Source organism: Notechis scutatus, chromosome 3 (genome assembly GCF_049901735.1).
Source record: "Notechis scutatus isolate UNSWTSFEM ecotype Mainland chromosome 3, rNotScu1.2, whole genome shotgun sequence".
Taxonomy (NCBI): domain Eukaryota; kingdom Metazoa; phylum Chordata; class Lepidosauria; order Squamata; family Elapidae; genus Notechis; species Notechis scutatus.
The window spans coordinates 37,350,482-37,378,055 of record NC_142011.1 but is presented as its reverse complement, the minus strand read 5'-3'; the positions used below and the strand labels follow the sequence as shown (position 1 = coordinate 37,378,055).

At 36.8% G+C, this 27,574-nt stretch overlaps 2 protein-coding genes across 10 annotated transcripts in view; one reads left to right on the top strand and one right to left on the bottom strand.

Annotated features, from left to right (window-relative positions):
• PPP1R12B (protein phosphatase 1 regulatory subunit 12B) overlaps positions 1 to 13,341 on the top strand; it is a 109,829-nt gene extending 96,488 nt beyond the window's left edge. For 4 of the 7 annotated variants that reach the window (XM_087962440.1, XM_087962438.1, XM_087962436.1 and 1 more), the window contains one exon: positions 8,130 to 13,341. In XM_087962440.1, coding sequence (XP_087818566.1) covers positions 8,130 to 8,216 — 87 coding nt within the window. In that variant the 3' untranslated portion in view covers positions 8,217 to 13,341. Of the gene's footprint in view, positions 1 to 2,257; positions 2,438 to 8,129 lie in introns of all 7 variants that reach the window. The other 3 variants (XM_087962439.1, XM_087962435.1, XM_087962434.1) reach the window with 1 other exon arrangement.
• Positions 13,342 to 23,374: 10,033 nt separating this feature from the next.
• Positions 23,375 to 27,574, bottom strand: part of SYT2 (synaptotagmin 2) — a 76,429-nt gene continuing 72,229 nt past the window's right edge. For all 3 annotated transcript variants that reach the window (XM_087962442.1, XM_087962444.1, XM_087962443.1), the window contains exons 8-9: positions 26,731 to 26,864; positions 23,375 to 24,711 (exon numbers count right to left, since the gene is read on the bottom strand). In XM_087962442.1, the coding sequence (XP_087818568.1) occupies positions 24,505 to 24,711; positions 26,731 to 26,864 (341 nt within the window). In that variant the 3' untranslated portion in view covers positions 23,375 to 24,504. The remainder of the gene's footprint in view (positions 24,712 to 26,730; positions 26,865 to 27,574) is intronic.

Genomic DNA, 27,574 nt, shown 5'->3' with positions numbered 1-27,574 from the left:
TAAAATTGTGGTGGGGAGTAGGAGTTAACAAACAAAAATCCCATGCCCTGCCCTCTTTCTCAGGATTGCAAACTCCAGCTAAAACCAGTTTTATGCCCTCTAATTTCAGTAGATTTAAGAGCATGGCAGATTTGTATACTGCCGTCACACAACAGGAAAATGAATCTCTCTCCCTCACATACACATTGCAGTAATTACATGTGAATTGCTGTGATGGTATGTGGAAAAGACATTGGGAGATTAGGCTAAGAGATGGTGCCAAGGGAATGGTCAGATAAGAGACAGCAGGTGAATAGTGGGTGGGGCAAGAGGCAGGTTCTTTCAGACTTGCAATTAGTTCATCTGGTTGTGATTCCCATCTGCTCTGCTCTGCAAAGCCAACATCAATCTTGCAAGACTGAAAGTACAATTCCTCCTCCCTCCCCCCATCTCCATTACAGCCTAAGAAGAGTCTCTTCTGAGCCTCTTGCCTCTCCCACCATCCAGCTGTGGGCTAGGCTATCTCTTATCTGATCATATCCTTGGCAGAATTTATATTCCTGGTTAGAACAGAGAGTGCTTTAAAAATAAAAGAGTAAGAAGCAAAAACCTTCAGATGCATTTTTGCTGAGCATGAGTGGTTTTGAAGATCAGCCTAAATCATGGCTGACTGGGGAATTCTAGGAGTATGAAATAAAGTGGCTATATATATGGAGCAAGGTTTAGTTAATGTATTTGAAATTGCTGAAATAATAAAGAGGAGGAGCATGTAATTGAATATAATTAGAGTTATGGTTTGTAATTTGGAAACTGGTTGCTTCTACATGCCCTTATAAACTATTCTAATCATCACCAAAAAAAAACAAAAAACACCAAAATCAAGATTACCGTGTTAGATTTACTGTATAATGACTTCCTTGGAAATTGTTATTACAAGGATATATTTATTTTGGATGTAAACATTCAGTTTTTCCACATAATATTTTTAGCATTATGCTAGAGAATATAATTATAGTGAGTGTCTTTTAAATTATTTTGTTCGTTTCTGCATTCTGCCTTATTTACATTTTGAGTTATTAGATAAATAATATTACATTTTCTTAAGATAACGCAAATCTGTCATAGACAGGTTTAGTGGCCTAATTATCTACTGCTTGAAATATTCAGGTTTTTTAACCTTTCACTCCAACTTCCACACTGTTTTAGAGGAACTATATTAAACATATTTTGAACATATTTCCTTTTAGAAAAATGGTTTCTTATATGAAGGTTATATCCTAAACTAAATTTTCTAAAATTCTTTAAAAAATAGACTTAGAAATCTCTTTATTATAATAGATAGTTTTTGAAGAAAATAAAGGTTTTAAATTTTATTTGTTTTTCTTAACAAAGTTGTTCAAATATTCACATATTTTAAAATGGAAATTTTGTGTTTTAAAAGATTCAGCACAAATGATGCCTATTGAATGATTAACTGAAAAGTGCATTATAAAGCACAGCACAGACAAACTGATAGGTTGTATTTGTGAAAGATTTCAGAGCATCACTAACTTGTACAAATTCACTCTCCTTTTCAAATATTGCTAGATGTTCTGACACTTTTTGGCTCTTGCTCCTTTAATATACAAAGCTGCTTTTGATGGGAAGAGTCAGATGAAGAGATTCATGAAGACACTTTAACTTTGATATCCAGCTCTTGGGTGACAGTTTTCATTATGCCCACAATTGCCCTGATGTCTGTTACAGGTATAATCAAGTTTGTGTACGTATGTGCGCATATGCATATGCCAATTTTGACTCCTGGCAACAACCTGGTTAATTCTCTGCAGTTTCCTTGGTGAAATTTTTTGGAAATGATTTGCCATTGCTTGCTTCCTAGGATTGAGAGAGAGTGACTGATCCAAAGTCACCCAGGTGGCTTTGTACCTAAGACAGGACTCAAACTCATGGTCTCTTGATTTCTAGCATGTGGCTAGGAAAGTTGCTACACCAAACTCTCTCTATAATTGTGTTTAGAGCCACAAAATTGTTTACCTCATGATGATAAATTTGCTCTTATATTTGAAAAGTGAGCAGAAGGAACAGCCCCTTTCCTTTGGCTTCTTTTCAGTGTTTCTAACACTTCAGTGTGTCGTTGAGTTTCCTTTGCAATTTCACTGCTGTCCACCTCTCATTGCTGCTCTTTTTCCCCCCTCACGCTTGTCAATTGAATTCACGTTTCTGTGCTTTTTATATTCTGTTTTGTCTTTGTCTATTTCCTCCATGTCTCACTTTACAGAACCTTCACCAGCTCAAACAGATTCACACTTTGAGGCAGATGAATGAGCAACTGCTGGCCGAAAACAGGGCTTTGACCCGGGTGGTAGCCAGGCTGTCGCAATCCGCTGAGCCCCCAGAGTCAGAAGAGCTATAGCACCTCCCCTTCCAGTTGATTTCACCTCTCCTTCCATTCTTCCAGGCAGGTCTTTGCTCTTATTATCTGTTCGAGCTATCTACTACTCATTCTACTTTCTTCCTAAAGATGTTTAATAAGGAGGATGCCACACCAATAGAATATGCCATTGAATAATTTTCTTTTCAAGTGCTCTTCCCTCAAGGTATAGTCCTTATTTTGGAGATATCATTCCTGATTTTGTATACTTGCTCCCTTTCAAGGTATGCATTTTCTGCATGTGAATTTCATATTGGAGAACAATCTCCAGTATAATTAGCAAAAATATTTTGGCTTTATTTTGCCTTTTAAAGACAGTGCTAAATAAAGTGTGAATGGAAGAATTAGGACGAACAATCAGAATATATGTGTCTGGTTGTCCCAAGTGGTATAGTAGATTTAAGGCAGTATGGTAAAATAATGTACTTCTGAAAGTATACATTAAAACACTTTATAAACTGGCAATTTGTAAATGAACTTGTAAATGAGTTGGAATACATGGAGCAATTTAAAATTTGCCATGCACTGAATCATTATATGTCACACAAACCTCGACTTATGAGTATTTGTTTAACAATAGTTTGAAATTATGATGGCACTCAGAAAAATGATTCCCGATCATGTAATCACAATTTGGGCGCATGTCGTCTGGCTCGCATTTACAATACTGCAGTGTGCTGTGATCACATAATTGCGATTTGCTACCTTCTCAGATGGCTTCCAACAAGTAAAGACAATGGGAAACTGGGTTCGCTTAACAACTGGGTGTTTCACTTGACTGTGTTAAAAATGGTCATAAAATTGACTTTGCTCATGTAATGACTCACCTACTGTCTGCATCACTTAGTGACCAAAATTCCAGTCCCAACTGTGTTTGTAAGTCCAGGACTATCTGTATTATACTACATACTGTGAGCTATTAATAAGACAATGAAGCTATATTGAAATCACAGTTTGTAATTCAGGAGGTTGAATTCTAAACACAAGTCTAGTGTAGTTTTCTTGTTTTTGCTACAAATTATGGTTAATATTTTTTCATATTTTATATATTAATCTGAGATATAAGAACCTGTACTAAGTTACTCAATTTGTTCATTAATATCTCACAAACATATAGAATGTGACATTTCAATAATGCTGTAATACAGTAGAGCTGTATCTTTCACATTAACCTCTTCTCATTAACCTCTATGACAGAGAAGGCAGCTAATAATGCAGTTAAGACTCTAGACCAGTTCAAGGAGCAACTGGCAGCAGTGGTCAGGAGAGTATTCCCACAAATATATCTTGTAGACCAGTTGTGTCACAAGACTACTACAGTACAGTCTATGTGGATTACCCTTGAAGAGCATTCAAAAGCTTCAACTGATGAGGAATTCATTAGCACATGCAATATTGGGTGTCATAGTACAGCCAACTAACAAGGCTACATGAGTTATACTGATTCCTGGTAGACAGTTCAAGGTTCTGGTTGTTTACCTTTAAAGACCTGAATAGCATGAGGCTAGGTTACTTGCAGAACCCCAATGGTTTCTACTGATCTTACTGGATAAGAGAGTGAGCATGCGCTGAATCTCATTTCTAAAGCAGTGACTCTTGATGGCCCCTATGAAATGTGTTTTCTCTGTCATAATACCAGTCTTATGGAACAGCCTCCCCTGAGATATGGACAGCACTGACCCTGATAGCCATTCAGAAGGCCATGAAAGCCTCCTTTATTCCTATCCCAAGCAGGGGTGGGATTCAACCAGCGTTACTACTGGTTCGGTGATTACATTTTGCATGTGCGCCCAACACACGCTGCACACGTGTATAAAATAACCTTAGGCTGTGCCGCCGAACAACTGAAAATTGCAACAACCAGTTGCACAGCATTCAAAAAGCCTCTTTTTCTGTGCTTTTTCAACCTCAGCTGTGCCGCGCAAAGCAGCTGAGATTGAAAAAGCAGGAAATAAAGGACAGGTAAGAGCCTGGGCGGGCAGGTGGGCCAGAACCGGTTCTGTGTCTGCTGCTCTTCAGAGCTACCAGTTCTATAGAGCCGGGCAGAACTGGTAGCATCCCACCCCTGATCCCAAGGGATTGAGTTTAAGATGTTAATGGAACTCTAGCACAGGTATGACTATATTTGATATATCAGTAGTGAGATTTTTAAGGGCCTCAATCTAGTTTTTCTGTAATGGATTTGTACATTTTGGATGTTTTTATTTCTCTTCACTGCCCAGAATTCCTTTGTTAGATGAGCAGCTATATAAATGTGTTCAATGACTAAATTATGTCTTTCTTTTGATTCCAAGGAAATTCTGAAGATCATTGGCTTGATCTTGAAAATCCAGTATTTCTTTCATACTGTCTCAGATCTACACTTTTCAGTTTTAAAATAAAAATGATTGTATTTGGTGTTTATAAAATTTGTGGTGGTGGTGGTTGCTGTTATAAATTCATCTTGTATCTGTCCTTAATTAATTAATCATAGATGCCATTAAGTCAGGCTCAACTCCTAATGCTTGCACGGACAAACACTTTCCATTTTGACTTATCTCTAGCAGTAGTTGGAAACTGCATTCATCCCAAGATGGAAGTTGGATGGATAGAATCTATATGATGATATGTGGGATAACGTTGACCCTTTGCATATCTAAGAACAGAGTTCTCTGTGATCTAAGACTGGACAGAGTTCTCCGTGATCTAAGCTCTACTACATGTGGATTGGATCCTTACTACCTTGCTAATAAATTTCAGTGGAGGTGGGGGGACCGTGAATTAGATTCAAAATATAATCAATGCTTCTTTGAGGGAAGAGTAGCTCTCATAGACATCAGTTATCCCACTCTTCAAGAAGCCAGTTCTGAATCCAACAGGACCAAAGTTTGTTTGTATCCATGGTAGTTTGAACTGAGGCTTCTGTATGGTGTGGAAATCACATTGGTCCCTCACATGAGACTCTCATAGGACTTGAATGGAAGGAGCGTAATCATCCTTATCCTTCTAAATTTCTCAGTGTTTCTTAATCACAGCATCATATGTAGATTGCTTGGGAGTTCTGAGAATTGGAGGTGCCAGATTATAGTGGTTCCAGTGTCCATGTCCAATAAGTGGTGGCCAGGGCAAAAGTTAAACCCTCAAATATTCCCTTCTATGAGTATTATGAGGCCTCAGGCCTTTCCCTTATTCTGTTTAGTATTTTCATGAAGGTGTTGGAAGACGCCATGCACCAATTAAAATTGAAATTAGTATGTTGATAACCTCCGGTTGTATAGTTTATTTATCACTGCTTTTTTAAAGCCTTATATGGCCAGAAAGCACATATCAAGGATCCCTATCTGTTAGGAAGTAAAATAAGGCCTAGTGGCAAGAATTCTCTGTGTGGGTTTCCCCCACCCCACCCCACCCCTGATGAAACAGCCCATCTCTTGGGGCTAGGATGACCCTGCGCTCATGGCTTCTATAGTTACCATAGTAAAGAAATGGTTCTTCCAGAATACCTTTAGCATTGTGAGGCCATTGATAATAGTGTGTGTGTGTGTGTGTGTGTGTGTGTGTGTATGCATAAACATATGTACAATATGTGTATGTACAGCATGTGTGTGACATAGATAGATAGATAGATAGATAGATAGATAGATAGATAGATAGATAGATAGATACAAATAGCCGTTCACTGCCTATACAGTAGATAAATAAAATAATACACAGCTCTTCCAAGTATTTTCTCAAATTTCTTAAAACCCAGTCATTCACTTTATCTGTAGCCTTCCCTTTCTTATATTTTTGTCAACCTTGAAAAGCCTTTTTCCCCCGCTCCAGCCCATCCATTTGCATCAGATGTCAAACTATGCTGATTAAGAAAATGGTCAGTGTTCATCTGGCCCCAGATTGACTATTCTTTTTGCAGTCCATGGTAAACTTCTCCAAAATATATAAATGAAAGGATCAACAGTATTTTTCTCAGTCTCCCATTTTCACAGCTATACCTATCTATACAGCATGTATAGTACTGTGTTAAGATCTCATTGTTTAGCTCAGAGTTGAACCACAGTTCTTGATAAAAACCCTTCCTTGATTGAAAACATTTTTTTTACATACAAATAAGAAAATTTGTATGTTATTTTCCTAACCCAGTATTGTGGAATCAGCCTTGATTGAAAAAGCCTCACTGGATTCCTGTGCTGGATTCCTTTAGTGAGTAGATTTTATTAGCTTGTCAGTCAGGTTTTTTTGATTTTTGTTTTAGTTTCTCACCACCTGTAGAGAAAAGAAGTCAGGAATGATTGTAGGGAAAAGCAAGAATTAAATGCATTTTAAGAAATATGTTTATTTGTTTGATGGATTTGTATACCTTTCTTTCATCATGCCTTATCAATTCAATTCAAATTATTGCCTCTCCTTTTTATGAGTAAACCTTTAAGGATTGCGTAATTTCAACATGCTTGCTTGACTGAGAAAAGAACTTGTTATTAGTGGCCAATTGTGTATTTCTGTTGGCAAGAGATCCCAAATAAATTTGTGTTTGTGACTCCATCTTAAATAGATTACAGATATTTCACCTCACTGATAAATGATCCCCTTTCTTTGGGATCAGCTGTCAAAGGTGTTTCAGTACTCATCTTATCAAGCACTTTGTCACTTCTTTCAATAGAAGCCCGTCTATAGGAATTCTTGGGAGCTGAGTGGAGGCATATAGAAAGTATGCCACCTTCGTTAAATATGTGCACAAGCTGTCCTATTTTGTAAACTATAAAGAATCCAAATCTCTGGCCAAAGTAGCTTATTCTTGAATGTTCTTGCCTGAGAATCCCTTGACATTTCTAAGCACACTTTACTAATACTACTTTTTTCATAGTCCAAACTGTTAATCAACTAAAATGATGTTTTACATTTCAAAAATGAAGAAAATTTAACTCAAAGTACCTTTTATTAGTTTATTTTGTGGAACACATAAGAAATTGAAAGCCACTTTCAGTCTAAAAAAAACTGACAAATATTTACTAAAACACTTTCCACAAAAAAAATTGTATGCCATTTACTTTCCTATAGATATATGAAATATGGATTGAAATAATAAAACCTAGTTTTTGAGCAACTTATCATTACTGTTAATTGTATGTTTGCACTTTATAATATGTAATCAAAGATCTACCTAAACCAGGCTCTTTGATCCATAAAAAATGAGATATAATATTTGCTCTAAAGTGTTTAAAGTTAGTCAATTTCCTTTCAAAATTAAAAAAAAAGACTATTCTTTTTCCCAATGTAATAAGTTTGTTATTAAAATGAAAACTGGATATTGAGAAAAGGATAAGAAAAGGATTATTTTGAGAGGTTGGTTTGAAGAGAGATGCCTATGGTATTTTCTGTCTTATGCATCAAAATAACTTGACTAATTTGGGATATTTTATGCCTTGTTACAGCTGCGAGCAAGGCATCATTTGTTGTTCTGTATCAGCCAGTGAAATCATTTCAGTCAACACATAATTTTCTGTTCTGCATATATCTCGGATAATTTCCCTTTTCTGTTTTAGGAAGGTAAAATATTCTTTCGTTGAGTAGGGAGAGTTGGCCATATGCTAAGCAAAAGCCATTTATATGAATAAAGATTACTACTGTATACATTACTCTTTTTTTTTCCTCTCCCCACTTTGCTTCCCCCTCCCAGTGGTTGGGATGTTCTGGGACACTCAGCACAGAAATGTTTTGATGCTCTATCTTATTTTTGAAACAGGTTTTGACAGATCTGAAGTCAGACAATCAGCGGCTGAAAGATGAGAATGGAGCACTCATCCGAGTCATCAGTAAACTTTCAAAGTAGCATATTGAACAAAGGATGGGCAGAAAGAGGAGATTTCTGTGCACAAGATGCCAACCCTGCCACCGACTTCTGATCTTCCAGTTGAAAGAACTGCTGGCAATTTTGCCATGGACCAGTTGGCAACACACACAGCTCCTTGCACTTGCTGGGCATTTTTATTTTGCACAGTGTTTACCCCTTCCCTTTCTTCTAAAAGCATGCCTCACCACAAGTTTATTATTTTTACAATATTGAAGTAATTTATTTAAAGGGACAAAGAATGATTGGCACTGTCTGAACTACTCAAACTATCTGCTGTAAACCCGATATGCATCCAACCTTAATCTGATGTAAAGAAGTATTGACTGTAATAAGTGATATAGAAGTGACTATAGTGTCAATCGAACATGTCTTAAGATACTGTCAAGGAATAGGAATAGGGAGTGAAATGGAATTACTCTTCCTTCTGGAATTTGGGAGTCTGCAGTCTGTAAAAAAAACTTGTTGGCTTATTTCTTTGGAAGTCTCATAATGGTGTATTGCCTTGGAAATGCATATTCTACATATCTCTTAATACTTGACTGTTTTATTTAATGTTGGATTTGAAACCAGTTTAATATTGGGGCCCAATAATTGTTTTCCCTTCTTTCCATCTTTCCTCAAGATGCTTCCTACTGGGTTTTTTTTTTTTTCATGGTTACTTTCTCTAGGACTGTTTAATAGATGATTACACCTTATAATTGTCACATTCTTATTATGGTCCCTTTTTTTTCAAGAATTCTGGTGGAAGGACATCCAACAGCAAAAATCTCCATGCAGAATGTATCTCAGCTTATCTTTTTATAAGCAAAATGAATCATTAACCAGTAAAGTAATAACATTGCATAAAAATCAGAGCAATCAGAGTTGGATTTAAGATAATGTTCATTAGGTGCAAAACTGAACACAAAAGTGTTCTCAGAGTTTACAGTGGAAGAATACTGGTGGTTAGAGGTGCTTATGTCCTGTGCAAAATGCTGTCTCAAGTCTTGGTGGAAGGCCTTGATAAAAAAAAATACTACTAATATTTGAGAAGTTTAATGCAATGTTTCATTTGCACAGTTGTAAACATAAATGCACTTGTCTTTAATATCAATAGTAAGATCAGTAGCACTCACACCTTGGTTTCTAATCATATTGGAAATGAATGCATTAACTTTTATAGATTCTCAGAATACTAGCAGCTTCAGAGACTGTGCTTTAGTTATAACAATGAGATACTTTCAGCATTTAATATATTTTTCCAGATCCTGACCACTGCATTTCTTTTCTTTCTTCCTTTGTATTCCAAAGCATGATAACACATTTTGAAGCTATACTTTTTGGTCTGGATTTAGTCAGTTTTCATAATTGATTAGAACAGAGTCTTTGGGATTTAAGAAAAGCAGCTTATACATAGATACACGTGAGCAGTAGTACTTTTTGCCATCATTGCTCAATGGTCAACACAATATGGCTTTTAAAAAATCTATTGTGGACTACTATAACAAAGAGGTGACTGGTTTTATTTTCTCTTTCACCTTTTTGTTCTGTATTCTCATGTATTCTTCTTGCTTTTATTGGCTACAAAAAATGCAGAATTCTGTTAAGAGCCAGGAGTTGCCACCTATGAGCTAACTAATTCAGATATTGGTTGTACAAATGTATCAAAGTCTGATGTAGTGATCAGTGCATTCGTTAGAGCTTTCTAATTTAGCTCTGAGGCGCTCAGCAGCCCTTTGGTTTCCTCTGTCCCCCTTTTTGGGAACTTTAGATATTGTCCAGGTTTCAAGGTGTGTCTAACAATTATATGTGAAAGCTAAATACATTTTGTCATTGTAATGAATTATATTCATGATATTGCTTTTCTACTGCCTAACTTATTTCAGCCCCATAAAGGATTGCAGAAGGATATGAACAAAATATTTTTAGTTGGTCTGGTCATAATAAACAGTCATGGAAATGAAAAAAGAATAATTCTGTAAGAGTTCCTGCATACTACTACTGTTATTTTATACCTGGAATATAGTAACTTAAACCAACCTTAGTTTTAATATCCAGAAATCTAAGGATAAATGTAAATAAGGCCTATTATGAAGAATTGTGCCCTATCTAATCAAGAGTTGGAATTAGATCAAATTGAATTCTGCCTAGAATTGGCTGAGCTGATTAATCATGAAACAATCCAGTATGCTCACCATAAAATATTTGGGGGGGGGCAACAGGGGTGAAAACAGATTATTTCTTGGATGTCATTAAAATGAATGGCAACAATTAACATCTTAATATTTTAGGCCTAAATATGTTTTTCTTATATTTTCAACTATTTCAAACCACCTTCAAACTGTTAAATGATCCCATTTTTATCCTGAGGCAAAGAAAATCTTAATCTAGTTTTAAAAGCTGAAATATGAATGAGATTTGTTCCTTCTCTCAAAAAATAATGAAAAGGAAAATCTTGAATGGAAGTTACTTATTTCCTTTGAATTAAACAATATAACTACCAACTCAAGAGCTAGTATATGTTTTAATATCTTATTCTAAAATTTTCATTTGAAACCAGGAAGTATTTCCAAGAAACTTCCTGATTTAATGAAAGGCTGAATCTGTGGATAGGCAAAAGGCACATTCATGTTTAAATCAAATTGTTTTAAGTTGTTTATATGATCAAGTAAACTTGCCTCAAGAATTCAGGACTCCTCATTTTTAAAGGATATCAAGAATGAAAATATTACTCCTCTCACTGGTTATTGCTCTGACCCAATTAAGTTTAGATTTAGATGAATGTTCTATTTTAATTGTGCAGTAAGCTAAAATGTTCTCTGCATAAGCTGCAAATGATAGAGGAGAATGGTTGAAAGTTTAGCCTGTGACACGAAAGCTTTCAAGCTTGTGGATGATAGAAGTTTTTATTTAAAATGGGAAATGAATGGTTCTGTTTTAGTTCTTGTTCCTAAAAGTTTTCACCTATGAATTTTTCCATATCTAAGATTTTAAAAATCCTTGTGCAAGTGCTTTAAGAAGCATAAGATGGAGCACAATTTTATTGCTTGCAAATGGAGAAATTCAGTGGAATTTGGCTAGTAAGAATTAAATTTCATATGAAACTAGAGGTACCACGTTAAAAAAAAACTAAGTATAGGAAAACAAATAGGGAAGAAAGTCTTAATACCCACTTAGTGATAGATTGGTTGCTTTATGAGAAGGCTCTCTTTCATGTAATATGGACAAACTGATCATAGAACATAAAAGGATGAGGGAAAGGCATTTTAGAAGACAGGGATATGTAGGTGCAAGAGCAAGTATATATGAGTACATTTGAATTTAGAAAAGTTTGTTTGGTATTTATTTGTTTCTGTCCATATTGTTTTACTGTTAATGGAAACAATTCATGGATGAAATATGGATGATCAGGGAGCATTAGATGAATCTAACTTGACCATTTTCTAATGCATATGCACTTGATTTTTACTATTGGAAGCTAGTGCAGAGTCATTGATATATACTTCTTTTCTCTGAAGGGATGTTTATATTAATAATTACCATTTAAAACACTTATTCCCATGGAATAATTCAAAGTATAAGGCTAATCATGTTGCTGTTTGCTGACAAAGCGTTAACTATAAATTAAACATAACCCTTGGACTATCACTGATATATAAAGATTCAGGTTTGTTATTTCTTAGGACAAAAATGAGATACCTGTGGCCCTTCAAATGTTCCTGAAATCTCAGCATCCCTCACCATTCAACATGATGGTTGAGATTTCTGTAGTTCAGTAATTTCAGGAGCCTTCACTTCCCCCATTCCTGCTTTAAACTAAATTTAACGTTTGTCCCTAACTGAATGGTATAAATGTAAAGAAAAACATAAATTCTATATACTTTCTGGGACACCTAATGAATTCTCAACCCATAAAAATATTTTGTTACTGTGAAGAGCAAAATGTAATCCTTTGCCCCCATTTAAACCTGATCCATTGGGTCATCAAGTTCTACTTTCAAGTTACTAGGATGTGAAAAGTAACCAAAACCTCCCCGAAATTGTGAAGAGTTTGAGGAAGAGTGCACCAGTGTACAGTACATCAGGAGGACTTCCACAATGTATATGCATATGTCTCTCAACACACCCCTTTCAATTATTCTAGTGCTTGCCAAAATCTAACAATGAACTTGTTTTGACAGGATTTTTTGCAAGCAAATTGAATGTCCCATCACAAAGAATGTACTTTGTCCTTGCCCACTTGAATATGTGCATTTTTATGAAATCCTCAGCTTTGGTACAACAGGCTTCGTTTTCCCCATCTTTGACCTTCCAGCTCCACTCATCCTGCTGCCATATTAGCTGACTTGGGAGAGAAGCTTCTGACTTAGGGATATTAAACATGGGAAGCAGAAGGTCTGTATCTCAAAGGCAACTATAATATCTTTGTTTCAAGCTTTCAGTTTCCCAGGGCTTTTTATTTGAATGGTGGGTTTCGATCACATTTATTCTGTGTTTAAAATCTTTTTGTGTGATTCTACTAGATGCAGCATGTTCCAAGAAGAGTTTGCTTTTGTTTTTGTTTTTTTACCAAGATTATTTCTTAGCAACTTACTGATGGATTCATCCATTCCCCAAGATTCCTTTATTTCTTGGGGCAAGTTGAACTCTGAGTGAATATAACTTTGTCGGTTCTTGAGCCAATGGAAGGGTCCAAATTATGTTAAAATCCGCTGTGTATCTTTCCACTCCTGACTGTTTAGTATATAATATTGAAGAGTCAAAATCCCTTACTGTAAAAGCTATTCCTAAAAAAAGAACAGCATCCTACTGTTGGCTCATTAACTTCCCACATGCAAATATTCTAAGTGTTATCTGTTTTTAAAAAACATTTTACAATTCTTTGTAAATAACTAATTGGAGAAAAGAGTGGCTTGTGTGTGAAGGAAGAGAATGTATTTTTATGCAACTTTTTTTGAGTGGCCTTCCAAATTTTGAGATGAATGCTTTTGTTTTCCTGATTGTTACATATTCTAAGTATTATATGTTTGAAAGTTTGGGAATAATATACACATCTATAATGCTTGTAAACACGACAGTATTTATAAATGAATAAAACAAATGCTTTAACACTGTCCAAATGTCTTAACTAATGAAAGCGGGTTTTCCTGCAGTTGACTTATTTCCTTAATTATTTTCTTTTTTGATTCAAGTTTCCTCACCACTTCATATATTAGTACATTTGTTTGACTGTTAAGAAATAATGCCTCACATCACAGTGCTAAGCATAATCAGATGTAAAAATGAAGCAGCAGTATTGAGAATTTGTCTGAACAATGTGGTGAATCAAGTCAGACTAGGAATTCTGATATGAGGAAATTAAGCTTGTACAGAAGGATTTCACATTGGTGGTGAAGTACTGTAGACATATGAACATTTGGCATGCTGTTAAAATGACTTCCTGAGATACCGGATCTGCATTTCCTCCTGAAGTGACAAATGATAACGCTATCTGCCTACAACTTGGTTCAATATGCAAATAGGAAGTTTCAATCTCCGGGTCTCAGTATAGAGGCACTAATTTGTGGAGTTCGTAGTGTTCTCTGAGCTTGGTTGTTTCCTTGCAGATGTATCATTCATTACCCAACTAGGCAACCTCATCAGTGCTGGAAGGGAATGGGGCTTGCTTTCTGTTTCTATACAAGTGGTTTTCCCTGTCAGTGTTGGTGGGAGAACTAATTAGTGTACTTGGGAGAGGCATTAATCTATCAATTAACCCTTAAATACCAGAACCTTGATAGACATGAACACATGGCCCTGCTCCCTTGTTTCATTTATTTAGACAGGAAGGCATTTTTCTTCCTGGAGAGGCTGAGCACACGTACAGTAGGATGAAGAGCACGTTGCATTAAACCAGCTTAAAATTCTATAGAGAATGGCTTGTTAGCACAGGAAGGAACTATTTTCTGCAGGATAGGAGGCAAGGAAAAGCAGATGACTTTAATGTCTTTGTGTGCCATTGCATTCCAACCTGATCAGAGATAGAAACACTGTTCTATGAACTGCCATCACATACAGCAAAGCTGCTGCCTGACCAAAAGCTGCTGCCAGATGAATCAAAAGAAGGAGCTTTTTTCATATTCCTTATGGTGACTTTTTGTCCTTGCTTTATTAATAATTCTTATAGGCAATTGCTTTTTGTGGGGGAAGACAGACACATTTTATTAAATCCACAAGGGTGATTTTGTTTTAATGAGAATTGCTGAAGGAAAGCTACCATCAGCATTCCACATTGTAGGAAAGGAAACAGTTCTTCTTAAACAGCACCCACCCAGGTTTGCAAGAGCAATTGTCATGGCTGCATCTCCCCTATGGCAGCAATCTTCTTCTAAAAAAAATATGTGTTTTATATAGAAGATATTTAAATGTAATATCAAAAGGTTGGGATATTTTGTAGAAATGAGATTTAACAGATAATCAGAGTTGGAAGGGACCTTATAGGTCATCTTGTCCAACCCCCCACCCAAGCGGGAGACCCTACACCATTTCTGACAGATGGGAGTCCAATCTCTTCTTGAAAGTCTCAAGTGATGGCGCTCCCACAACTTCCGAGGGCAAGCTGTTCCATTGGTTAATTGTTCTCACTGTCAGAAAGATTCTCCTTATTTCCAGGTTAAATGTTTCCTTGTTTAGTTTCCATCCATTATTCCTTGTCTGGCCCTTGGGTGCTTTGGAAAATAGCTTGACCCCCTCCTCTCTGTGGCAGCCCCTCAAATATTGGAAGGTTGCTATCATGTCTCCCCTGGTCCTTCTCTTCACTAGACTAGCCATGCCCAGTTCCTGTAACGGTTCTTTGTATGTTTTAGCCTCCAGTCCCCTAATCATCCTGGTTGCTTTTCTCTGTACTTTTTCTAGAGTCTCAACACCTTTTTTATAATGTGGTGAACAAAACTGGATGTAGTACTCTAGCCGTGGTCTTACTAAGGCTTTATAGAGTGGTATTAGTTCCTCCCTTGATCTTGATTGTATCCCTCTGTTAATGCAATTTAGGATTGCATTAGCTTTTTTGGCTGCTGCTGCACACTGCTGGCTCATATTTAGCTGGTTAAGTGTATTGCAGTAACTGACAGGACTACTGTATATATAACAGGTAATTAGCTGGCAGATAGCTAAGGCAACTGAGGTACTCATGTATTGCAAGTTGTATTCCCCTCTTTTCTAGTCTGACAACACAGAGCATTTCCATCAAAACCAAACTGAGTATTCTCAAACATCTCTATAAAACACACCAGTGATAAATTAGTTATTAGTCTGATTCCAGAAGAGAACATAAAGTATGTTTACCCTTTTGTGATTTCAGATCCCACAAAGCTCAGAAGTCAATTGATGGCTGCTTTGCTACAAGTGAAATAAAATCTAATTATTATGCACCCTAACAATTGAAAAACTACACACAATGGAGTTGTCATGGGGATACCTTGCTCAATAAAGTGTTTAATACTGTGCATTTCCCCCAAATAGCCAATCATTCATATACACTACAAAAGCTTTTTGTTTTGAGATGCTTGTTTGTTCATGCAAAATTTGAACCATAGCCTGCATTTGTTGAAGATTAGTTTGTTAGCATTTTGGGAAGAGACTCCAACAGCAGGAATGACCCATGTTTTTTCTCTAGACAACAGGAGAAACATGATACTTTTTTATTGGAATCATTAGCCAGGTTTTAGAAAAATTATAGGTGCAGCCAAAATGTTCCATATATCATTCCAATGCCTAAGAGCTATACCAGAGGGAATAATCAGGCCCAGTTTCAATTAGTAAAATAATCAGAAAACAAATAACTTCTTGTACATGATTGTGCTTATGATTACAGAATAGCACAGGTTGGAAGGACCTCTGCTGTTGATTTTTGAGAAATATGCCTTACTGCAATATTTCCCATTAGCTGCCAATTACTGCTGTTATCTTTCACATTTCTCCACATAATTGTAAGCCCCAAACCAGAAGTTCATCACATACATGCTCTGAAATGGCCCACTGGTTGGCCAGTAATTTTTAAAAAAATTCACTGCAGTCAATGGAATGGCCTTTTTGTGTATGAAGCAGGAAAATTTAAGAAAGCATATTGTGCGTATGGCTTTCTGATCCAGGACAAAGTCCAATCATAGCAACAGTGAGCCAACCCAGAAATGAGTCCAAATGGGTGCACATGCATTTGACTTGACAAAAGTGTTTTATTTTTAATCAGGTTCATAAGGTTACTGCTCGGTAGACTATAGGAGCTTATAAGAAAACTTATCTCATCCCATCTTCTAACTTAGAGATGATCCAGTTTCTCTTTTAATGACATCAAAATAAAGTGAGAATGCTTCTATTATAACCCTCTAAGGAAGGCAAACCTGATGATACAGTAATTGGGGAGAAAATTTGCTGGTTGGCAAGGAAGGTCTGCCTAGTTTCACATACAAGTGCAAAATATTTGAATATCCTACTTGAAGAATCCATTTTTGCAGTGGGGTGTGTGCCTCCCAATCTGATCCTTTTCTGGATTCTTCCAAGAATTGGAAAGGCACGCAAAGCTTGGGTCTAAAGCATATTACGTATTTTAATAACCCTTGCAGCAACCTTTCAGGTTTGTAGGTTGATCCGTCTGTTGTACCCAGAAATCTAAGATACCTTTGAAATAGGATTTGAAGTAAGACCTTTTTAATTTGGAGCTATTTATGTCAATGCAAGTATGATTGCTCCTATGTGAGGAATACATTTTCTAAGCCCCTTTAACTGCAGAATTGGCAAGTTGGTTTATTAGTTATGATTTTAATTCAAGCATTTTAAAAATAAAAGGCAAACTCTGTAGATAAGAAAGGAAGGATTGTATAGAAATCCTGATGGCCTTAGAAAGATTTATTGCACAGTATGATTGAGATTAATCTGGTGTATTCCTAACTAATATGTTGTAGTTGTGCTGGACTCTGAATTCCAGTATTCGCAGCCCCAGATTTAAAGAGAATTTGTCTTATAGGGATAGCAATTTTTAAAATGAGACTAAATCATCATGTAGCTGCCAAAATTGTCTATGATCCTTGTGACAATCAATTTCTCAGTCTATTCTTAAAGTGTGTGTCCACTTTTCAATAAACACAAAGAACATCTAAATATTTCAGCTAATTTCTTTAATAAGGAGACACATATCATTACAAAATAACAGGTTGACAATAAAGACAGAAACAGTCCACATGAGGATAGGGAAGGGACCATTAAAAGCAGCTTCCTGCAGGCTTAGGGGAGTTAAATCACGTTGCACCTGAAGTAAGGAAGATAACTGGAGGTGAAGACTCCAGTAAATTTAGTCAGTTTGGGAAGCTTCTACATCACAGAGGAAATATGGCTGGAATGGGAAGGAGCTGAGACCCCACCCTACACCTGAGTATCAGATGTCTGAAGCCTTTTGGAACTTAGCCTGTGGTGGGTCATCATCATGTCATACAGCTGCTCTATTTGGAAGTTGGAGTGCCATCATCTCCCTCTATAGTTATGCCTTTAATAGTAGCCTCAAATGCTATTAGGTGGTCAAATAATGATAGGCTGAACTCTGTTCATAAATATCGTGCTAAAGGCACAAAAGCACCTGGCACTTTAAAGCAGGTGGGAAAAATCCCAGTTAGCATTGTATTTTTCTTCCTAAGCCATTTGCAACACTTCTGCACTGCTGCCATCACTCCTTTGATTTCTAAAGGTTAAAGTAGCATAAGAGGAATCCCTGATGACCAAGTACACTGTCAATCAAAACTGCCTTGAGGATCTTCAGGGATTTTATTAATACTTCACCACATTAAACACTAGCCTCTTTCTCTCAGGATTGAGTCCTTGGTCCTCTTATCCATAAACAACCAATTACAAAATCACAGGAGGTAGAGGCCTCTTTGCCACACACTCCTTAAGTACAGAAGATACTTTAATTAAATTATGTTAGGTAGCCATTCTGAAAATCCTAGCTAAAAAGTGCTATCTTCTTCACTTAATTCTTGACCTGCTCACTATTGCACAGCTTCTTTCCTCGAAGCTGTGCAATACATAATCATTTGCACCAAAGTGCAAAGTCCATGTACACAAAACATGGCTGCATTAGTTGTGTTTGTCTCTTAACCATTAAGAATTATGGTTTTGCATCTTACTGAAAAAGGCAGACACTATTTTAGGCAGAAAAGCTGTGCAAGCTTTGAAAATAATTTACTTACAGTTCACTTTAATGAACTGGTACTTTTAAGCAGTAGTGTATTTTTCTCAGTATTCCAACAGACTTGACAAAGAGGAGGCTGCTTAGTACGAGAATTGCAGCAGTAGTGTGAGATCTGAAGCATATCTTCCAAATAATTTTGAAAGCATGTGTTTTATATTCTGTTGCCAGGCATAAAGTGACAAACAAATTGCTAGTATTTGCCAAATAGCTCTAATTTTTTCAAGCTAAGAGGAAAGAGCTCCAATGTCAGTTATTGCTTCTCTATTCTGGAAAATTGTGGAACATTTAAATTTCCCCCAACATGCCAGAGCAACCCCATGAGAAATTCAAATGTTGGTCAGCCTCCCTGTTGGTCAGTGTATAGCCACTTCTATCCTAATAATTCTTGCCAAGGGGAACAGCCAAAATAGGTTATGGGCACTGATAGATCTACCAGATGTTCCAGTTCCCAAATCTGCCACCAGGGCCCCTACACACAGGCTAAAAAAAGGCTTCAGACCAATGCCATTCATAGCCGAACAAGGCCAGACCCCAGGTAGAGCCTCAAGCCAGCCTTATCGCTCATCAGTGACCCAAGTGGATAACATAATAGTTGGACAGCAAGACAGACAAAGAAAGCAGGGACAGGGAAGCAGAGAGAGCAAGGATCACCTGTTAGCCAATCCCCATTTTAGGATCTTGGCAGCCTGTGATCTTATATGGCTTCTAAAATTTGCTTCAAAAGTAGAGGCTTCAATACCACACAGAACATTGAAGCTGCAATGTTGTGGCTATCTGAACATAGTAAAAATGCCACCAGTTTTGCAAATATTAATTATACAAGACACTGATGAAACTTACTGCCATCTTGGTGTTATATCTTATCCCACCCCTCCCTGCTTTGCACCGAGTATATATTTTAATGGATCAAGCATGCTTTGTTGCTTTTTTTTTTGTTTTAAAAAATTATTACTTTTTATTGAAAATAAATGTATGTTGTTACAACCATTCTCTCTGATTTTTTTTTTTTTACAATCCCCCTCTATTGCGTTAGGTAAAATAAATTCATTCATACCACATTTTAAAAATAATTCTGTAGCCTGGCTGTATTTCTAGAAAATGAGTGATAATCCACATATTGTATGAGTTCTGCTCTTGCATGCTTTTACGTAAATACTGTGCTAGTTGTCATGCATCATTTATAAGAAGGTTGTATTTATGTTAATATTAGATCTCTATAATCATTTTATACATAAGTACACACACACATGATGGAATTTGAATGAGGCTTAGATGGCTTAATTGATTCATTTTCTCAACCCTTTTATACAGAAAAGGAACTCAACAAAATATACTGACTATTAAACCATTTTAAACCATAGAAATAGAAGTTTTAGTTCAATAAAAGGGTATCTTTTGATTTATTAGTATTAATATTTCCAGTACCCTGCTTTCAGATAGGGCAACCTGGGTGGCTAGCAGAAAGAACAAAGCAGGTTTGCATGATGAAGTTGCCATTTTGTCCTATGAACCATTAAAAATTAAGATACTCAAATGTTTATTCTAAGCTAGTGAGAGCACAGCAGCCTTCTTACACCTCACAGTGATATCTTCTTTCCAATGTTCAGCTAGATTCAATCAAACTGGCTGGATATACCTTTTAACATGAAGTGCATCTAATATATTATTAACTAGCGAAGACTGTCAGAGCCATTGCTTTCAGCACTTTTTTTTTTTTTTTGTCTTCTGGCAAAACTAACAATTTCTGTGTAAAAGTAACAATGCAGAAGTATCTATCAAATGTGAAGTAACAATGTGAGTAGACGCACTATCCTGGGGTATAAGCACCAATGCAGTTAAACAGCTCAGGTAGCCATCTGTTTTGTAGTGTGAATGAAGGAGTGATTTATAATGGATACAGCTTATAAGTAGAAACTGTCAAGCCAGAAAGGTATATTAATTTTGAGGGCTCTATAAAAAGTCATTTCAGGTCAGATTAGAGTTACATATCAACATATTTAAAATGGCACGTGTTTGCTAACACTGGAATTAACATATCTGCCTTTAAATAATGACCTCTTGAAAAGCAGCTAAGAAATGAATAAATGACAGAATGATGAGGATATTTTTGCAGCTCAGAGCAAATATTACACTCATACAATGGAGGATGCAAAACCAGAACTGATCCCACATTCTGCAGCTGTGGAAAGGATTCTGCAGTCCAACTGGTGATAAAAAGGAAAGACAAAAGGACTATTGTCTCTGCAGACAATATTTTAATTCAGTATTTCTTAAACTTGATAACTTGAAGATGTGTGGACTTCCACTGCCAGAATTAAGTGGAAGTCCATGCATCTTCAAGTTGCCAAGTGCGAGAACCACTGTTCTATAATTGATCACAGCAAAAATAAAAATTTGTCTGTCAGACCCTATTCAAACTATAGGCATCTCTAAGAGGCACTGCTTCCATTCCCCCAGTCTCATTCACAGCAATTTTAAAGAGATGATGGCTAATTTCAATTCTGTTTACCCTGAAAAGCAAAAAACCTCAACAATAATATGATCAGCAAAATTTACCCTTCTTTCAGCTAACCTTAGAAATGATATGACAACAATCTCCTCAATGGTTTATAATCCCACCAGGAAAGTTACCTTACTTGTCAACATTTGCTTTTAGTGGAGAGAGATTCATTCTTTTCTTATTAGAACAGTCTCACCTTAGAGTAGTTCTGTTCTGAAGATGTAGGTCTAAATTTGAAAACCAAAACTCATGTTTGATTTCAGAAGTCCACTAGGATGCATTAATGATGCTTGAAATCTTATAACCTTGCCAAATGACAGTATTTAAAGCTAAAGAGGCACAATAAAGGAATTGGGAACAGGTTTCATTTACCCCTTTGTAGAACACGCTTGCATCAAACTTATTTGCACAGAAAAGTTCTATTAAGTCTAATCTTTCTGATTAAGCATATAAACAAGTACATACGCTTCTTCAGAGCCAGTGTTGAACAATTTCAATATTCCCTTTGTGTAGTTAGGGCCAAAGCTCCAAGTGTGATAGCTCACCAATGCACCCAGTGAACCAAGGTAAAATTACAGCCATTTAGATGTAATTAAACGAGGAAGGGGATTTGGGGAGAGCACACAGAAAGCTTTCTACTGTTTTGTCTCTCTGCTTGGATATACCAAGGCAGCTTATTTCGAAGCATTTAAGCAGGTGGTTCTCACACAGGATGTTTCTCACTCCTCACTAGTTGTACAGTGAGTTAATCAGGTGAAAATGTGTAGAAAAGAATAAAGGATGCCTACAACATATTGAATGAAATGCTTTAAGAATTAGAATCAACTGTCTTAACTCAAATTGTTCAATTTTCATCTGTATGATCTATCTATCCTTTGCATTGATTTTTTTGAAAGAAAGAGATCTCACACAGGAAACTCAAAAATTCTTCTGGCTTCACTTTCAGTCATGGGTACTTTGTTTGATTTGTTTACATTTTAGGTACAAGTGGAACAAGCAGGCCTTTGATTACTTTGGTCCTTATTTGCAGTCTAAATGATGCAACAATGATAAAGATGACCTCACTCTTAATTGGATTATCTATCTATCTATCTATCTATCTATCTATCTATCTATCTATCTATCTTTGGTTATTCGGGTTTTCTCCCACGTAAGATTGGAAGTATCTAGGCAACGTTTCGATGAAGTCTCACTCATCATCTTCAGGCTTGTGTCTTCGGCTCTGTGCTTCTCAGAGTGTGCTTCTCAGTGCTTCTCACTCTGAGAAGCACAGAGCCAAGACACAAGCCTGAAGATGATGAATGAGACTTCATCGAAACGCTTGCCTAGATACTTCCAATCTTACGGGAGAAAACCCGAATAACCAAAGATCCACATACAAATACCCGCGAGAACCTCAGAAAATATATATATATATATATTCTAAGTTAAGAGGGACTGAGAAACAAACTATTCTTTGAATATATAGCACTACTCAGTGAGGCACCAGAATGGAATGCTTTTTGTATTATCAATCTGCTTTTTGTTAGGCCCTTACAGGGAGCACAACTAGCACAAAGACAAAGCAACTAATATTCCTGAAGGCAATGCTGGCAGATGGTTACAGTTAGAATTTAGAACCAGATGCAAGATGAATAGGTACAGCCAGGAAAAACTGCTGAATACACTGGATTTCCTGTTTCTCTCTCCTCTTAAAACTGTCTGATTTAAAAATCTGTTCCTATTGTACCTGTACTTACAAGTCAGATCCAAGTCTGAGCTCTGCTCACTCAGCCTCATAACTGAAAACCATTACTTTACTCCTTCAACCCTGATCAGATATTCCAGACAAAAGCAATTCAGTGGTCACCAATAATAAAAACTACTCTCTCAAACTTTCCTAGGCTCATGGTTTTGATATTTCACCCTCTTTTCATTCATTCTAATACAATATTGAACACCAAAAAGAAGTTTTTATTTCAAAAATCTTATTTCCTCGCCTCCATTTAACCTCCTTCCACTACCATCAGTCTGAAAAGGTATCTGTATCTGGCACTACAGAAAAAAACAGGGGCAGGTTTTTTTCTTCCAGAGATCAGTGCAAGCACCAGGGAACAATGATGATATGGCTTGACTTTCTGGGATTAGCAAAAAGAAATCGTGAATGTTTTGGCATCCAGACAAGAGAAGGCCCTGCTGCTTTTGGTATATCTTTGGTATTTTGGTTGGAAGGGATTCACTTTCCCACTAATTTCTGGCTTTGCTCCCTTAATTAAATGTGACTGGGGGTGGAGGGGTGGAGTTTCCAACAGATGGTACTTATTTTTTTCTAAATTAAACTTCCTTAAGATACTTATTGCACTGTGCTGGCCACTAGATGGACCTTCCTGCTGTTTCTAACCCATCACTTATCTACAAGTTCCTGCTCTTCAGCATTAGAAAAACACACAGTCCTCACTCTCACATCCTTTAAGTTCCAAATTCGTAAAAATAAACATTTTTCACCAATCAATCTGCAGCACTCAACAGAGTTATAGTCTATTGTGGTTTTAAAAGAAGAATGGCAGTAAAATGGCATGATAGCAAATGTTTGCAAATCAACCCAGGCCTATCATTTTTATCCAATTTGCAAAGCTGCCTAAGATGCTTGACATAGCTTTTTTCTGATGCATCTAAGCTTGGCACTGCTACCAATAAGATAACTATCTTAGAAAGAGTGAAATTTTCATATAAATCGATAGCTTGTGAAGGCTAGAATAAATATCCCATGATGTTTGGCTTTTTTTTCCCCCAAGAAAAAGAACGTTTTTGCATTCTGCCTTCCACAGAAGCATGCATTTGTAGATTTCATGCTCCAATGATCTTCTGGTACCACTCCATTGTTCTAATTAAGAACAGAACATTCAAAGGTTAACAGAAGACCCACTATATTAGTTATTACAGGGCAATTATCATTTGGCAACTTGTATGCCCCAAACCATAGTCCTCTCATTACAGACAATTAATCCACCAGCCATCCACATCTTCAGAGATGTCCCAGTGCCAGTATTGCTTTTCCTGAATATTCCTGATAGATGGCTAATGGCCAAACCTTACTGAACACAGTTTTGCAACAGCGCCTTTTCATACAACTTGCTTCCCCCCTCCCCCCCCTCAAAAAAAAACCAAGCACAGAGTATCTGGCCATCTCACATTTTCAGGCTCTGGTATCATCCTGTAGCACAAGGTCTCATTTAAGGAGGAAACTCCCAAAACAAGCAAAAGCAAAGCTGTTTTGTGCTGTTATTTGTGATGGTCTCAGGAAAACCCAAATAAAAAGCTTGCTGTACACTTGAAGAGAATAACACATAAAGATGGTGGGACATGCAGCAAACCAACTACTTGGAAGAATATGAAAAGAAGGAACCACCATGCTTTTAAACCACTTCTTCCTGGATACTCTTGAGTTCACCGGGATTCCCTTGTAGCCATCAAAGAAAGAGTGTTGCAGCTTAGAAAAGAGAACAAAAACTAAATGTTGCCTAACTGAGGTATTGATAGCTCTGGATCACTTTGAATGTTCATTAGGTGATGTTGGAAAATGGAGCTGCCTATTTGTTTTTCCCAAGAGCTGCATCCACCTCTTCTTCAGGTTTCAAGGAGTGCCACTGGGCAATGGGGCGGCGAGGGTTGGCAAGCATGTCAGACCAGTGCCTGAGCTCGGTGCCTGTGGAATTGTTGCCAACAAAGACTTTTCCAATGGCTTCGTTCTTTCCCAACTTGTCATAATCCAGGACAGTAATTACAACTTGCACTTTCTGGAGAGAAGCAAGAAAACAGAGATCATTAGTAAGGCCAAATTAACAGAAGAACAGAGTTGGAAGGGACTGTGGAAGCCTTCTAGTCCAACCCCTTGCTCCAGCAGGAGTTCCTACATCATTTCAGACAAATGATTGTCTAATCTCTTAAAAATCTCCAGTGATGGAGCCCTTGCAACTTCTGGAGGCAAGCCATTCCATTGATTAATTGTTCTAACCATCAGGAAATTTCTCCTTCTCTCTAGGCTGCTTTTCATCCATTGCTTTTCATCCTGCTTTCAGGAGCTTTGGAAAATAGGTTGACCCCTGTTCTTTGTGGCAGCCCTTTAGATATTGGAACACTGCTATCATGTCATCCCTATTCCTTTTCATTAAATTAAACATATCCAATTCCTGCAACCTCTCTTCATATGTTTTAGCCTTCAGTCCCTCATCATCTTTATTGCTCTTCTATGCACTCTTTCTAGAGTCTCAACATCTTTTTTATATTGTGGAGATCAAAAGTGGATGCAATATTCCAAGTGTGGTCTTACCAAGGCATTATAAAGTGGTATTAATATTTCATATGATCTTGATTCTATCCCTTTATTAATGCAACCTAGGACTGTTTTTGCTTTTTCAGTAAGATCTATGAGATAATTCATGGGTGAAGAGGAGAGGATCTTGAAAATATACTTTAGTATTTTCTCAGTTGTAGCTGGTGCTAGAAAACATGTTCATCCAGACTTTTACATGAATTGATGCTGCTTTATTCCTGGTTGCTGTTGTCGTTCTGGTTTTAATATTTTAATCTGTTAGCTTAATATTATAATTCTAGTCACTTGCTCTGATTTTATTATTTTAATCTTATTTTGTACCCCACACTAGAGTTATGACTATAATAAAAAGTGAATAATACATGTTATAGTTCATTTAGTAAATTAATAAAATTAAATATTTAGAGTATTCAGAAAATCTCCAATGAGAAGATTTAAGTAGAAAGAATTCTTCAGGTAAATATCATTTCTGGCTGAAGCTAGGCCAATGTTCTTCTAAAGAGAAAAGAAATACTATTTTCATGATAAAGTTATGTTCTGTTACATGCTGATATTCCGCGTATAGATTTAAATCCAAGAGGAACTTATTCACAGTGTGTGTGTGTGTGTGTGTGTGTGTGTGTGTGAGAGAGAGAGAGAGAGAGAGAGAGAGAGAGAGAGAATATGAAAGAAATGTAGGAATTGTTAATGTGACTGACAACATCAGCAAAGATATTTGGCAAAGGGCTTCAATAGCTAGCCAATTAATCAGCTTGCTTGCCTGACTGCCTGTCCTTTATAAAAATTTTAACCTTCTCAATCTGAGTCCTCTATATTTGGTAAGACTATTAATTCTCCAGATTCCCAACAAGCATGACCACAGACTTGGACGTAACCGAGTAGAAAACACTAAATTTTTAAATCAGAGCTGCAATATACAGTTTCACTTCCTTGGTCCCAGTGCAGTAGAGGCTTCAGAAAGATACATAAATTAAACTTATATCTTTATAATATTTCTAGCCTATTGAGCGCCACAAAAGATCTGTCCGATACAAAAGAATATTGTGAAAGAATCATTGGATTATCCTCCCCCACCCACTCTGCTGAAAGGTTCCCTGTACAACCTTACAAGTAAACTTTTATTAAAGGGGCATAAAATGAGAAGGAATGAGGAGAAAGGGAATCATGTACTGCTCCAAACACACACCCTCTAGATATATCAGATTACAGCTATCACCATCTCCATCCAGCATGGCCAACTGTCTGGATGATGCCATAGCCATGATGATAAATTACTCAAGATATCGGAGAGACACCAGCTGCATTTGAACCCATTTCCTTTCCAAGGTTCAACCATCATTGATGGAGAACTGCCTGTTTCCGATTATGGATCTGCCTCTTGTGCTTTGTGAAGCAGTGGGAGACAATGGAGAAATATGCCAACTCAAAGTTTTCTGGGAGCTGCCTGCATAATCCCACTCCCTCAAATGAGAAAAATGGGAACCTGTATCTGTTCAAAGGGAATCTCAAAGCTGAAAGATTCATTGAAATAGGGATTCAGGGTCTTCTTCTTGACTGTAGTCTTCTTCTTCTTAAGCCTTTTGCCATTCTGCAGCAGATGAATTTTCACATAAGGATCTGAAACAATAGAATTTTACAATCAAAACTAAATAAATACATAAACAAGCCATTCAAAGATATAGATAAAACCTCAAGAACAGGCTATCTGGAGATTATCTCTCATATACAAAGTGAATGAAAGGACAATTGCCCCTGCCCCAAATATTTCAACCAGAGGTCACTCTATGAAACCGAATCCTTCAATAGAGAAAATATTTTTAATGGAATATGTTGTTGGATTTTGGAAGTTTCTGCCACAAGATGTAATGCTGGCTGCCAGCTTGGCTGACTTCAAAAAGGTTGGACCAATTCATGGAAGTCATGGGTATTCATGGCTGTTAACCTTGATGGCAGAATGACTGCGTATGAAGCCTTCTGCTGGGACACTTGTTGTGTAGTTAGTTTGTTACTGTGAGAAAAGGCTGCTGGAGTAGATGGATCAGAATTTTGATCTAAGGGAGTGTGGCTTCTGTTCTTATGTTTTCTGCAAGATTCTGATATATTTTTCTATCAAGGCTTCAGTACATTTTCACTGTACAACTTGTTTTCTAGATTTCCAGAGAAGTCCTATTTATTTGTCTAGTCTATTTACAGATGATGTTAATTAGTTTGGGCAATGAAATGTCTGCAAGAAAACAACCAAGTGAGTGGATTTTTGCCTTGCCTTGCCCAAGTTCCTTATTTTTTTCAGGTTTTTCCTTGCTTCACTCCAGGGTATTGTTTTATTT